This window comes from Cricetulus griseus, chromosome 4 (genome assembly GCF_003668045.3).
Source record: "Cricetulus griseus strain 17A/GY chromosome 4, alternate assembly CriGri-PICRH-1.0, whole genome shotgun sequence".
Lineage (NCBI taxonomy): Eukaryota > Metazoa > Chordata > Mammalia > Rodentia > Cricetidae > Cricetulus > Cricetulus griseus.
Genome location: NC_048597.1, coordinates 109490197 through 109505768, shown reverse-complemented (window position 1 = coordinate 109505768; position 15572 = coordinate 109490197). Strand labels below are relative to the sequence as shown.

Below are 15572 nucleotides of genomic sequence, written 5' to 3'. Positions count from 1 at the left end.
ATCCATGGGAATGTGGCTTTGTGGGGAGTGCCTGTCCACTGGTTTCCTGTGCTTTTGCTTTCTGGCCACACCGAGGAGAGAAGCCTTTTCTCTACCATGCTCTTCCATCTCACCACATCCCAGGAAAAATGTGGCCAACAGATTGGAGCCTGCAGGAAGACCCCTGCAGAGACCTTTGGAAGAACAGTCAGTGCTCTTAAGTGCTGAGCCATCTCTCCAGCCCCAAAGGTCATATTTTTAATTAGTCCCAGAAAATCCAAGCCCATGGAGTTCTTAATGGACATGGGGTAGAAGGGAATTCTGTTCCCCTGCCATGGTAAGAGTATTTAAAATAAAGATGCAGAATTCATGGCGTTGTACAAAATAGCAAAATTTCTAGAAAATGTCACTCTAACTGTACACATGCACACATCCACACAGCACTTTACACACCGAGCAACAGCCTTTTATTTTTTTATTTTTATTTTTTAAAAGATTTTATTTATTATGTATACAACATTCTGCTTCCATGTATATCTGCACACCAGAAGAGGGCACCAGATCTCATAACAGATGGTTGTGAGCCACCATGTGGTTGCTGGGAATTGAACTCAGGACCTCTGAAAGAGCAGTCAGTGCTCTTAACCTCTGAGTCATCTCTCCAGCCCGAGGAACAGCCTTTTAATCAATCTACCACATACAATTATATTACAATTTACAATATAGTTTTTGAAGACACAATGAAGAAAGCTTTGTCATTCATTTATAAACATTCCAGAAATTCAAAAGGCAGTCTGAAAAGTGTGTATAAAGAGTATAACCATTTACAGTGGACAGGAATTACAAAGTAGTGACTGTCACACACCTGCCAGCATCTCAGGAGGTCTGCTGTTCAAGGCTAATGATGAAGGTGAGTGTGGGGCTGTGTTTGTGAGATTTCAATTTAGGCTAGCCTGGTCTGACTAATGAAGCGTGTGGTGGCTTTGCTATGTGTGCTGTTGGTGGTGTATCAGGGCAAAGCATTTCAACAAACAGTGAAAGTAACAGAAATCTAAAAGCCACAGGATGGGACACTGAACGCAAAGATTGTCAGCTCTCTGGCTGGCTAGGGTACATGCATGCTGCCAGTCTCTCCGGCTCTCCTTGGCTCTTTTGTGTGGTGGGATAAGTAAACATGTCCTGTGTGGTGCTGGCTGGCTTTGAAAGACCAAGGCAGGCATCTGAAAATGTAGGGCCCGGGGCCACTGTGTTGTGAAGCCACTGTGTCAGTGAGGATGAAGCCCAGGAATGCACAACACATGCGAAGTACACACGGTGTTTTTATTCGACAGTACAAACCACTGTGCAGTTATAAGGCAGAACATCAAGGCGAATTAAACTAGGAATTTCAAGACCAGAGTGGAAATGACAGTAATGCATAACGAGGCAAGCATCTTGAGAAGTGGGGGAGGTCAGAAATCCTGTAAGAGCTGATGTCAAGTGTGTACAGGCTGGAACTGCAGGTAGGGGGCGCTGTAGAGAGCCCACCCTCCCCTGCTGCTCAGCCAGCTGCCCCTCCCACCTCCCGCCCCAGACCTTGAATAGAACCTTGGGAGTGGAGAAGGAGGGGACCACAATGCAGCCTCTCCCTTCTCTCTCCAATGGTATTATGTGTATGGTAGTGTAAGAGAGCATCTCTCTACTGCTTTGGCAGGGGGTGAGGGAGGTCAAGGTTGGGTTTTGGGAGTCATGAAAGCCCTAGTTTGGAATTAAAGCAAGTGACATGGATTTGGAATTGTCCGGAGGCTCACAGGTCACTTCACCGCATCCAGCCTTGTCAGCAGTTTCTTGCCTCTGGAGAGCAGCCCTTTTTTTCTTTTTCGAGGACATTTCCCTGCCTCTCCCAGGACTACCAGAACCCATAGATGATGTAGGTGACCCCAAATGGAGATGGGCTGTGGGGGATGGAGCTCTCCTTGCTGTCTCTGAACCCTCGGGAGGAACCTAGTAGGTACATTGTGACAGTTTTATTGAGTGTGTCAGTGCCAACAACAATTCACTCGGTAACGCGCATACTGCCCCATCTCCCGCCAGCCAGGGGAAAGGGTGGGTGGTTCGTTTCTTCTTTCAATTTTTAAAGTATGCCATGAGAAGCACACGCCCGCTCCCAAGGCCCCTCTGAGAGAGAGGCTGGCCTCCATGGGCTTTCACTGTCTTTGTCTTGGGAGACAGGGTGGCCATTGCTTTGGCAAAGAAAGCCAGGTCATAAGTTACTCTGAAAATCCAGACTAAAAGGAGGGGGAGTTATTGTCAATCACATGGATTAGGCAAGGTGGCCGAGTACCCATCAATCATCATAAAGCAAAAGCTCTCAATGGGAATTTGGATGGGTCATGAACTAGGTGAGTCGATAAGACCCTGCCATAGTGGAGTGAGCCCTTGGGTCAGGTAGAGTCCTACAGAAACTTTGGGGATGGCACACTGTTTGAAAGAAAAAAAAAACTGAAATGAACCTTAATCACAATCTAAGGAAGCTCAAAGGCCCTTCTTGAACACTCTGACCATTTCCAAATAGAGCAGTTTGTTTTCCCCAGCACATGGTGGGTTTTGAGAGACTTTTAAGTGGAAAAAAACCAACATGTTGTGCTTTGGAGGGGTGGAATTTGATTCACGGGCAGAGTACCAATTTTACTTGACTCTGACACCTGAGCATGGCCAGTAATCACCAGGCCTCTGGTTCTCTTAACTCCCCAGAGCAAAACTTGGCAAGTGAGAGCTGGGCCCTCGGTGGGCATACAGACCATACAAGACAAAGGGGCCACAAGCTTGCTTAGATTTAAAAATCAAGGTCTAATGGAGGACACCTAGGGCTCACCCCAAAGCACACCTGAAGATACCATGGGGCCAGCTAGTGCAATCATGGGAGCTGCCAAGTCGGGAGACAGTATTGCATTGGCATGCCAGTGCCCCTCTCACCTCCATGAGCTCTGAATGGTTGTGCTTTGAGGAGAGGGAACACCTGCTCCTAAGACCAAGGTGCTGTAGCTGGGTGTTCCCGCAAGCTTTGGCATTCCCAGAGCCAAGGCTGCCCTTCAGGGCTTGATCTGGGATCAAAGTTTTATCTTGGCTATTAGTCTGAGTCAAACTTGCTTACAGTAAACACGTGGATCGGGTTGTGGGGTTGTGCTTTTACTGAGGGTGGCTAACAATGCAATAGGGAGCTTTCCTTTTGAGTACATGCTGGTGCATTCTGTGTAAACAAATGGCTTTAAGAAATATGTTCCCTAGAAGAAACCATTCTGAACGAGGTAACCCAGTCACAAAAAGACAAACATGGTATGTACTCACACATATGTGGATTTTAGACACACAGTAAAGGATTACCAGCATACAATCCACACTGCCAGAGAAGCTAGTAAACAAGGAGGACCCTAAGAGAGACATACATGGTCCCCTGGAGAAAAGGAAAGGGACACGATCTCCTGAGCAAATTGGGAGCATGGGAGGAGGGGGGAAGGAGCTAGGAGAATGAGAAGGGGAGAAGAGGAGGGGTGAGGAGGACATGAGGGAGCAGAAAGGTTGAGTCGAGGGAAGAATAGAAGAGAACAAGAATGGAGATACCATAATAGAGGGAGACATTTTAGGTTTACAGAGAAATCAGGCACTAGGGAAATGTCTGGAGATTTACAAAGATGACACCAGCTAATAATCTAAGCAACAGAGGAGAGGCTACCTTAAATGCCCTCCCCTGATAATGAGATTGATGACTGACTTATTTGCCATTCTATAGCCTTCATCCAGCAGCTTGTGGAAGTAGAAGCAGACACCCACAGCAAAACACTGATCTGAACTGGAATCCAGTTGCAGAGAAGGACGAATGATGAGCAAAGGGGTCCAGGCCAGGGTGGTGAAACCCACAGAAACAGCTGACCTGAAAAATGGGGAGCTCTTGGTCCCCAGACTGATAGCTGGGAAACTAGCATGGGATTGATCCAGATCCCAGGAACATGGATGTCAGTGAGGAAACCTCAGAAATCTATGGACCTCCTATAGTAGATCAGTACTTATCCCTAGCATAGGTGTGGACTTTGGGAGCCCATTCCACATACAGGGATACTCCCTGAGCCTAGACACACGGTGGTGGGCCTAGGCCCTGTCCCAAAGGATATGACAGACTCTGATGACCCCCTATGGAAGGCCTCACCCTTCCTAGGGAGGAGAAAGGATATGTGTGTGAGGAGCCGCACTCACATTCGCCATTACAAGATGGCGCTGACATCTGCTGCCGGATCAAGTAAACAACGTTGGTATCCATGTGCTCAGTGTTTTTCCACTGCCTAGCCCCGCCTATTCCATGGCATCCACCTATCCCAGCTGTACACGCATCGCTCAGAGTTTGTGAGCCTTTATTAGGGGACGGGATTCTTGGCTCGGGGTCTCCACTCTGGTAAGCTTATGCTCTCCTCTCAAGACGCATTAAAGCTTTACTGCAGAAGGATCCGAATGTCCTATGTGGTTCTTGCCGGCAAGACTATCGCGCGGGACATATGTGATAGGTAGGGTTTTAGTTGGGGGAGTGGTAGGGGAGGAGGAGAGGGAGAGGGAACTGGGATTGACATGTAAGCAATCTTGTTTCTAATTCAAATAAAAAAAATTTAAAAACTATGTTCCCAAGGTTGGCCTTTCCCATATTCTCAATGGACATATTTAAAAATGATTGTTCGAGATGATTCATTTCACTATGAATCCAGTTGTCTGGCAACTGAGACCAGGTGAGATAGTCTACAATACTTTAGGTCCAATGGGTTTTTGAGACATATTTCTTTTCTCTTTTTCTTTAAGCCCACATTGAAGTCTTAAGACTACCGCGCTGTCTGCTTAGGGTAGCTTAAGCCGGTATCTCTCTAAGGTGCTTTGGTTGTTCACTTACATGAAGGCTACATGCCTGATTAGGGTGTGAAATGAACACTCTTCTTCTATGTCCAAGCAGATGAGCAAAGAGATAAAAACATACACGTAAAATACAACAGATAAGAACTCGCAGTGATGGCGAAACGTAAAGATGAGACACTCAAGAGAATGCAGTCTCAGCCCTGCCATCTACAACCCTAAGGGGGAAGCCAGTGGCATTTGGGTCCCCGAACCTCACTCTCTCACTGTCATCTGAAAACTGTGCACCTATTGTGGAGGCCAAGGAAGGCCTTGGAAACCAAAGGGTCCTTCTGTGGGACACCAAATTACAAGTTGGAGCTAAGCATTTGCGGGCACAATGCCCAAAGAAGGATGGGGAGGGGGGAGGAGGAAATCAGGGCAGATGCTGGGGGGGCCCAAGTCACGAAAGCAGCAATGCAAAGATTGCACCTCAGAGAGGGGAAGAGGGAGGCAGGCTAAGGGGGCTGGCTTACCCTTTTGGCCTTGGAGCGCATGGGTGGGTCGTGGGAGTAGTGGGACGGAGCATCAGAAAGGTGGACCTCCACATCATCAGGCACGTCTTCCAGGAAGTTGGAAGGCACGAGGCCTTTCTGCCCACTCAGTTCTCCCTGGAAACAAAGTGTGGGGGAAGAGTCAAGGGAGCCACTTCGTTTTTCCAGAGCCTACTTCTCCCATAAGGGCTTAGCCCGCCCATCTCAGATGCAGATCTTGGACCCCAGCTTGGTCCATTTTTCATTTCAACAGACTGGTCATAACCTAGGCAAAAGGAGAGATGAAAAATGTGTGCTTGTTCTGTGTGTACGGTGTGGCCACAGCTGAATGCATGATATGTGATTGTGAATGCATGAATGTTGACAAAAGAAACTGCTTAAATTGCCTTGGATATGATTTACAATATATACAATTTATAAATTGTATAATATATATACAATATATTGTATACAATGTATACAATATATACAATTCATAAATTGCTTCAGGTATGGTTAAAAAGCCACCTAAATTGCCTTAAATATACTCAAAAAGAGCATCTGATCAGCCCCGTTGACTTAGGGGCAAAGGGAAATTTGTATGGATAATTCTATAAAATTTGACAGAGGAGAGGATACAAAAATCCTCCTAAATTTTTAATTGGATTAAAAAAATCTAAAAAATAAAAGTTAATACCTAATTTAAAAAAGAAAAAAGGTTTTTGAGAAGGAGCCTCAGGAGACAGCTGCCTGTTGGATGCAAATTAGACCATGTCAGCTAAGATGCAAATGAGTAATAAGAACTTAACAGGTTGGATTAGTTAAGGCTGCTCAAAAACTTAAAGTAATTTTCAAAAATTGTTTGGGACATATGCTAAATTCTAAGGCTTACAGATAAAAATTATGTTACTATGTCAAACAACAAATTCATTGGTTGTTTCTAAATAGTGATTCAGTGGGCAATTGTTTTTGCTAAATTTTCAGGGTACATTGATAATTAATTACAGCTCATAGACTGTTACAGTTTGTGCCAGTACATTTTTTCACATTCCCCAAAATAATAAGAAACAATTTCATAAAAACACTATGTCAATTTTTACTGATGGTTCTTCTAATATAATAGCCACTTATATTATAAATGGTAAAAAATATACAGAACAGACTACACCAACCACAGCTCAGGTCATCAAGTTACAAGCTGTTACAATGGTCTTTCACCGTCTAATAAAATGATTCATTTAATTTGTATACTAATAATCATGTTTTTAAGGCTCTTTAAGTAATGGAGACAATTCTATGCATAAAACTATAATGATCAGCTTAAAAATGTTATCTAAACAAATTCAAAATGCTAGTCACCTATAAAAATTGCCATGATTCATGGGTCACATAAAATTGTTTTTCCCTGCCTACTGGCTAAAGGGAACCAGTCAATAGATTGATTTATAAAATTGGTGGATTTGTCTTAGATAGAGAGAACTCTACAGTCTCACAACTTTCACCATTAAAATAACAAAGGCTCTAAGAAAACAATTTGATTTAACTAAAGATACTGTTCCTCAAAATTGCCAAACAATAAGGTGTACCCACAATTTTATCTGTAACTAATTTAGGAATGAACCCTAGAGGTCCACTTCTTAGTCATCCATGGCAAATGGATGTTACTCATATTACAAAATTTGACAAATTAAAATATATACACATGGCAATTGATAGATATTTAAATTTCTAAATGTATGACAACTAACTATTCAATGATGTTTTCCTTACATGGGAGTTCCAAAGGTAATAAAAACAACCAACCTATACACTAAACAGTAAAAAAGATCCAATTTGGGGTGGAGGAAATGTTTGTGTTTTATTGCAGGGAAACAATAAAACAAGATGGCTGCTGGACCATTTGGTGCGATTCCTGGAGAAGAGGAAAACTGGCATGCTGGGATAAAATAGCCATCCCTCTCCTCCTCCTAAAAACCCACGTGCAAACTCACCCTTAGCCAGCTCATGGGTTCCGGACTCTGTGTGGCACCTCCACTTTCAAATTCCCTTGGCCATTTATCAACTCTGCAACCCTATGCTGTCCCCTGCTGATTCCTCTTAACAATGCCTGGTGGGTCTGTTCTGATGGCCTCACCCCCTGCATTTATAACCCTTTCTTCCAACAGGGTGAGATATGTGCTCTTGTCCAGCTGATGCCACAACTTTCCTACTACCCCTCAGAGGAAATTTTCCCTCTCTTTACCTCTGCCCCCCTCTGCACTCGCAGGGAACCCATCTCTGCACTAACTGTGGCAGTCTTACTTGGTCTAGGGGCTGCTGGAGCAGGAACAAGGATATCATCCCTTGTTCTCGCCTCCAAAAGCTATGATGAAATTAGCTCCACTATTGGCTGGGATGTCCAGAAAATACAGGCAGGAATAACTGACCTTGCAGACTCCCTACAGTCCCTAAGTAAGGTAGTCCTTCAAAACCACAGGGGATTAGATCTACTTCTCCTTCAACAAGGTGGTCTCTGTGCTGCCCTGAAGGAAGAATGTTGCTTCTAGGTAGATAAGACAGGATTAATAAAGGATGCAATGAAAGAGGTTAGAAAGGATTGGAAAGAAGAAAACGAGAGAGGGCCAAAAATAAAAGCTGGTACAAAGACTGGCTCTCTACTTCTCCCTGGGTGACAACTCTCCTGCCCTCAATTTTAGGCCCTTTTATAGGACTTTTGTTGTTAATTTCTTTTGGCCCCTGGGCATTTAATCGCTTAACTGGCTTCATTAAACAACAGATAGATACTCTCATTGCTAAGCCCAGTCAGGTCCATTATCATCGCTTAGCCATGGAGGACTCAGATGGTCGGCCAGGATTCCAACTCATCATGTCCCATCTCCACCCAGGCTTAGGGGGACACTTTCAACAGGCCCTCTCTTGGTGCTGACATTTTCCAGGCATGACTGCCGTCCAGCTCATTTCAGGAAAGTGACTGCTTACAGACAACAGAGGAATGCTTATAATAAAGTTAACTAACCTGAATCTCTTGGAGTGCATGCTCCGTTGCAGGGAGGTTTGATGTCCATAACATCACCTCCCATCCCAAACAGACATCCTGGAGGTCGAGGATCGCTTGACCCAACCAGCTTGGCAGGAGACCCTCTTGGTGCAATGCCCACCACTCTTCCACAGAAGGATTGAGCACCTGCCTCCTTCTCCATTGAAGAAAATAAAAAAGGGGGAGATGTCGGGAACAATGGCAAAAGTAATGTTGGAACTTTACAGAGAACTGCGCAGAACCTGCCAGCATTTTAAGAATAACTCATTATGTTAAAAGAATAGCTGCATTCACTCCTTTGCTCCCTGATACATAATATCTGGACATATGAAGTAGCTTGTAGAAGGAAAGATACATTTCATGGTCACCTAGAAACCCTTCCCCTTGTCTACCCTCTTTTGTTAACAGTCTAGGCGAACTGGGATAACCATCTCCTTTTAGATTCTCATTTTAAAGGTATTAAACCACCAGTATGAGCTCTAAAAAAGGACGTAACATGTGAATATTTCCCCACAACAAAGGAAAACCACTCAAAGATTGCAAATTATCCTTTCTAATTTCTAATGTTTGAAGCTTAATATCTTTAGGCTATGTCTTAAACAACTTTTGAAAATTACTTGAAGTTTTCGAGTAGTCCTTTCTCCAACCTGTGAAGATCACACTCCCGACAAGGCCTCATTTGCTTCTTAACTGTCAAGGCCTAATTTGATCTATACTGAAACCATTCCAATTGGGGGCCTAACAGGGCTGCTGTATCATGAGGCTTCTTCTTAAAAACCATTTTCAAATCATGCACTAACTTCTTTCTAGATTTTTTCTACTTTTTTTCTTTGTGAACCCTAAAAATTTAGGAGGAACTCTGTATCCTCTCCTCTGCTAAACTCTCTAGATTCATCCATATAGACGCCCTTTGCTCTGAAGTCAGTGCTGTAAGTTTCTGCTATTTTCCAATCAACTGAGTCTGAGGGCTCGAATCACTAACCTTTTTCCTGTTAAGACACTGACTGACTGGATGCTCTTTTAAACCATATTCAAAGCAATTTAAGTATCCTTTGATTCACATCCAAGGCAATTTAAGCAGTTTCTTTTGTCAACATTCAGGCATTCCAAATCATAGTCTAAACATAGCAGTGTGGTCACACCTTACACAAGGAACATGCACACATCTCTCTCTAATCTCACATTTTGCCTGGGTTATGATTAGTTTGTTCAAATGAAATTTATTTATTTATATATTTATTTATTATTTTAGAGACAAGGTTTCTCTGTATAGTTTGGAGTTTGTCCCGGAATTCACTCTGTAGACAAAGCTGGCCTTGACTCATAAGATCCATCTGCCTCTGCCTCCCCAGTGCTGGGATTAAAGGCATGTGCCACTAATGCCCCTGGAAATGAAACTTCTTTAATTGAAAACTCTGTAGCTAATTCCAATCCTTGAATAAAGAGCATCCAAAATTTGAATAAATCCAAATTTTTCTATGTTGATGTACTGTCTCTCAAAGGTTTTAAACAGTTTTGACTGGTTGTATTAAAAACATTTTCTATACATTTGGCTGGGAGTGAGCTGCAGCACCAGCACTCAAGGCCGTGAGTTTCCTAGGTTTGGCCTTGGTCTTCCTTGCCTTTGCCCTCTGGCCCTGGATACTACCATTTATAGCCAACCCCATTCAAATAAAAACACATTTATAAACAATATTTGGGAATGTGGGTATTGTTGTCTCCAAACTACTTGGGGGCCCTGAAATACCTTGGGGCCGATGACAAAACACAAAAACCTACCTTAAATTTTCTTCCCTTAAATACTGAACAGCTCAAAGACAGCACAATAATAGCATTCAGTATCTGGACTCTCTGTGTATTTTCCTTTTTTATTATTCTATTTTTCTCATTTTCTATTTTTCTATATTCATTTTCTGCTTTTCTGGTTTTCTTTTCCTTGTCCTTTTTTTTTTTTTTTTAACTTTTCGTTTTCTGATTGAGACAGTGCTTCTCTATTTGCAATCCAAGTCTCTCAGGAGTTGAGGCACCAATGTCCAATATATGGACTCCTTAACTTAATGAGAATGCTGGCCAGGCTTCCCAGGTGATCCTTGGCGTTTAGCCTTCTTTCCCCATCTTGGCGGGCCCTCCACTTGTAGCGCCAGTGCTACAAAACTTCTCACGGCTTCAGGCAAGGGACCTGAGGATTGAAATAAAGACAAGACAGCAGGTCATTGTGCAAGGAGAATGCCCTTCATTTCAAGGAGGGAAGCCTTGTATGCCAGTCAGCAGGCACCGTGGAAAACTACCCCGGTCAGAAGTTGACATTCCCAAGTCCCTCCAGCGATAAGGCTAGGCAGATAATGGGAACTTATGTTCTGGCCTTATAGGAAGGAGGAAAACAAGGAGTAAGCTCCTAGTCACAACCTGGTCAGCAGATCCCTATGGGGGAAGGGCCCAACAACTGAGAGATTGGAAATTACATTTCTAGGACTAAGGAATTTTAGTGCTCATAAAATGTTTTTATTGGCCGGGGCAGAGGGCATGAGGGGCACGCCTTTAGTCCCGGCACCCCGGAGGCAGAGGCAGGAGAATCTCTGTGATTTAGAGACTGGTTTGTCTAAAGACCTAGTTGCAGGACAGCCTCCAAAGTCCCAGAGAGAAACAAACAGCTCCCGCCTTTGATCCTGGCCTTGGGTTTCCGCCACGCCTTTAATTAAGGCTGGGAGCACAGACCTATATAAGGCCAGAGGAGACAGGACTCAGAGCATTTTGTGTGCCGATTCCTAGAGACAGGGTCCGGGTCGCACCTTCGCACCTTCGCTCTGAGGATTCTGAAGAGGTCAAAGGTCTCTCTAGCGGCTGGCCGTTCTGTTTCTCCGATCCCTCCTTTTTCACCCCCTAATATCTGACTGCGGGTTTTTCTCATAAAGACTAATTAGGATTGCACTGCAGTAAAGTGTAGAAAAAAGGATCCAGCAGAAAGAACAGAGACAGAACACGAGAGAACTGAGACTCAAGAAGGAAGCCATTGGCCAAATGGGTGGTGACACTCACTGGTGCTCAGGGCCCTCAGGGAGCAGGGAACAGAGGCAGAGAAGTCCAAGTCAGAACCATGGGAGCAGCGAGCTGCAGGAGCGCCTGTGGCTGCGTGAGAAGCACAGGCAGCACGAAGAGCTGCTCAAGGCCTTGGAGACGCCCGAGGAGAAGCTGGCACGGAGACTGGCCAAGAAGCAAGCTAAGGAGCACAAGAGGCAGAAGAAGATGGGCTGGAGCGAGGACGCCATGGGGGGCACCTTTATTTGGGTGAAGGCACTGGAAAAGAAGGGCATCAGTCCCCTGGGAGGAAAAGAGCTGAAGGAACACCACAAAAGAATCCAGGAGAACAACCGGCTGGAGCTCCAGAAGCTGAAGCAGCGGTGGTTGGACCGGGAGAGGGAGAAGGCCCTGCGGGAGCGGGAACTGGAGCTGCTGCAGCGAGAGAAGGAGGCGGAGCACTTCAAGACCTGGCAGGAGCAGGAAGGCAGCTTCCACCTGCTGCAGGCCAAGCTGCGCTCCAAGATCCGCATCCGAGAAGGGCGGGCTAAGCCCATCGACCTGCTGGCCAGCTACATCAGTGCAGAGGAAGACGACCTGGCCGTGCAGCTGCGCGAGCCCTACACCTTGCTCAGTGGCCTCACAGTGGCGGACCTGGAAGACCTGCTTTCCTGCTGGAAAGCGAAAGCGAAAGCGAAAGCGAAAGCGAAAGCGAAAGCGAAAGCGAAAGGGGCGGACTCGGACCGAGTGGAGGTGCCTATGGAGGAGAACATGATCCAGCAGAGCCCAGCAGACTATGATGATGACGCCGCCGCTGCCGCCGCTGCCGCCGGCGATGGCTACAAGGCTGGCCGCTACAGGCCTCAGAAGCTCAGGGCACACGAGCTGCCGGTGGACGCGCACGTGTTCCAGCAGCACGAGGACCTGCAGCGCCTGCAGCTGTGGCGCCAACAGCTCCAGGCCACAGACGACGGGAGAGACAGTGACAGTGTGGAAGCCGTGTTCTCGCGGTGAGCGCGAGAGGGCCTGGGGCAGGACGAGGCGCCCTTCAGCGTGGAGATGCCACTGCACGGGCGCGCCTACCTGTGGGCGGACAAATACCGGCCGCGCAAGCCGCGCTTCTTCAACCGCGTGCACACGGGCTTCCATTGGAACCAGTACAACCGCACGCACTACGACGTGGACAACCCGCCGCCCAAGATGGTGCAGGGCTACAAATTCACCATCTTCTACCCGGACCTCATCTGCAAGCGTGCCACGCCAGAGTACTTCCTGGAGGCCTGTGAGGACAACCGCGACTTCGCCATCCTGCGCTTCCACTCCGGGCCGCCCTACGAGGACATTGCCTTCAAGATCGTCAGCGGAGAATGGGACTGTTCTCCCCGCCGCGGCTTCCGCTGCCAGTTCGCCAATGGCATCTTCCAGCTGTGGTTCCAACTGAAGCGCCTCCGGTACCGCCGGTGACACCCCGCAGCACAGTGGGCCAGGACTGTCCCAGGACAGCTCCCTGTCCCGGGGATGGGGGGGTGGGGGGTGGGGGGTGAGGGGGACCCCTCCCTCAGCATCCTCCAGCAGACAGGCACAGGCCACTCTGCGAGCCACGGCCCCCTCGGAACCCAGCCCATCAGAAAGGATGGGAACTGTTTCTCTCTCTGTATGGACTGCTTTCCCTGGCAAGGATTTCTTGTTTTTGTTTCCACCGACTTCTTGGACCCTAGGGACCCCATGTGCTTTTGATACGTTTGATGGAAAACTTATTCTAGAAAAATAAAAATAAAAAAGGAGGCTGTCATAAGGAAAATAAAAGACCCAGAGTCTGATTTGAGTGGGATTCAAGCTCACACTGAGGATCAGAGAAGCAAAGCAGCCAAGAGCTCTTACCTACATCCAGCTGAAATGGTAATCCCATCTCCACAAATCATCAGAGGCAAAAGGCTCTGACTTCTTGTCTCCTCCTCCCCATTTTAACCCTTTTTCCAACCAGCCACAGAATCCTGGCTCTACCTCCCTAATGCTGGGACTGAAGGCCCGTGATGCTAAGGACTAGGATCAAAGGTGTGAGCTCTGTTGCTCTTCGCTTTTGTGTAAGTCAGGATGGTCTCAACCTCAAAGAGGTCCATATACCTCTTAATCCTGAATCCTGGGATTAAACATGTGCAGCACCATTTTCTAGCTTCTGGAGTTAACTAGTAGGGCTTCTTTGCCATTTTGATCTCCAGGGACTTTAATAAATCCTAAACAATATATCACCACAGAAGGAAGCCATCAAGGGAGTGCATGAGAATTTCCTTTCTAATCGGCCCCACCCTCATCAAAAAAGTTTAGCTTAGTGACGCCCTTGGATTCCATTCACAGCCATGTGCTGCTGGAGGCTGGGCCCTCAGACAGCAGCAGGACAGCTGAGAAGATAGTGATGTGTGTAACCCCTAGACATTCCTGAGAATGACTTTGACAAACAGATGCACCCAGGCACAGAAAGCTGGGCCACCTTGTTGGAAGCCTGCTGTACTCTAGAAGTGCCCATGTGTTTCTGCTTTAGTCCAACAGGGAGGCAGGGTTAATGGGATGCATCGGGATGGAGGAGACAGGTTTAGCTGATCTCAGTATGAAAAGCCTATGAGGGGACCAGCCTTCAGGCTGCAAATACAGGGCAGGCCAGAAGTTGCTGCGGACATGTTCTGCATATCTTTCAACACACGTGGACCTGAAGGGAAGCTTCCCATCAGCCCCAGGGTACTTGGCATGGCTATGCCTGAATTCACAGCACACATTCACACAGGACTTCACGTGGGGAGTGTGTCCTCTGCTCCCCATAAGGCAGTAACTGTGTCTTTTCCCACTGGCAGGAGCTGGACATCACAGTCTGATATGATTGGAAGGTGGGCATGGGGGAGACCGTAGTGACAGACAGGTCCCAGGGTTGTCTATGGCATACAGGCCTGCCACAAGATTGTTTATGAGCTGGCCTTGAAATCACCCTGCACTTGACCTGACCTGAGAGAAGTGCTGGAGTGTTTACGGATGACCCCACACACATCACACACACATACACACAAACACACATCACACATCACACACACACACACACACACACACACACACACAGGACACCACACCACACACACACACACACACAACACACACAGTCACACAACACACATCATACACAAACACAAGACCACATGCACACACACATCACACATACAGACACAAACACACATCACACAGACACACATCACACATCACATCCCACACATATCACACACACACACAGACACACACATACACACACAACACACACACAGACAGACAGACACAAACACACACACACTCACACACACAGACACACACGAAACCACACCACACACACACACACACACATACACACTCCACACACACAGAGACACACACACACATCATACACAAACACACACACCACATGCACACACACATCACACACACAGACACAAACACACATCACACAGACACACACATCACATCCCACACATATCACACACACACACAGGCACACACCCACACAGACACCCCCCCACACACACACATCACGCACAAAAAAAACCAGAAGGCACAGCATCCAGCTAAGCTGGGACTGAACCTGACTAGGAGCAACCAGGGAAAGAAGAAAGGAGAGACTCATGTACTGAAATGCTGGAGTCAGGCAGCCATGGGCCCTCTTGAAATGGCATCAACTACAGAAACAACCAAGAACCTCAGCTTGTTATGAACACAACAGGAGACATTAGCTACTCTCGGTGTCTGGATTTGAACAGTGTCAGGTTGTAAACATCTAGGTGGAGGAAGCTGCAGCTGTCATGAGCATTTGCCCACATAACCGGCCCTCCCTAATTAATCCTTAATTGGGATTTGTACAAACTGTCCACATTCACACTCCAGAGGAAGGCCTTGCTATTCCTCTGAGACTCACCCCAGAGAAGGCTTTGCCATTGTTGGGCCTGAAGCCATGCCTACATCTACCTTCACCTAGGACTTCCCCTGCTGTTTATGCATCCACTCAGGGCTTTTGTAGTTGGCCACAAAAGGGGTTGGGGGATGTGCTGTGGGGTGGGGTCTTCATCCATGTGGTAACTGCAGCCCTTGTCCCTACTGGGTAAGGTTTTCCAGATGTGACTATAAGGGGA

The 15572-nt window shown here is 46.6% G+C and overlaps 1 protein-coding gene across 1 annotated transcript; it reads left to right on the top strand.

Annotated features, from left to right (window-relative positions):
• The first annotated feature begins 11415 nt into the window (after positions 1–11415).
• On the top strand, positions 11416–12876 carry LOC113835698 (cactin-like). The gene is given in 1 exon segment (XM_035444186.1): positions 11416–12876. A coding segment is annotated over 1 exon segment (1461 nt).
• The last annotated feature ends 2696 nt before the right edge of the window (positions 12877–15572 follow it).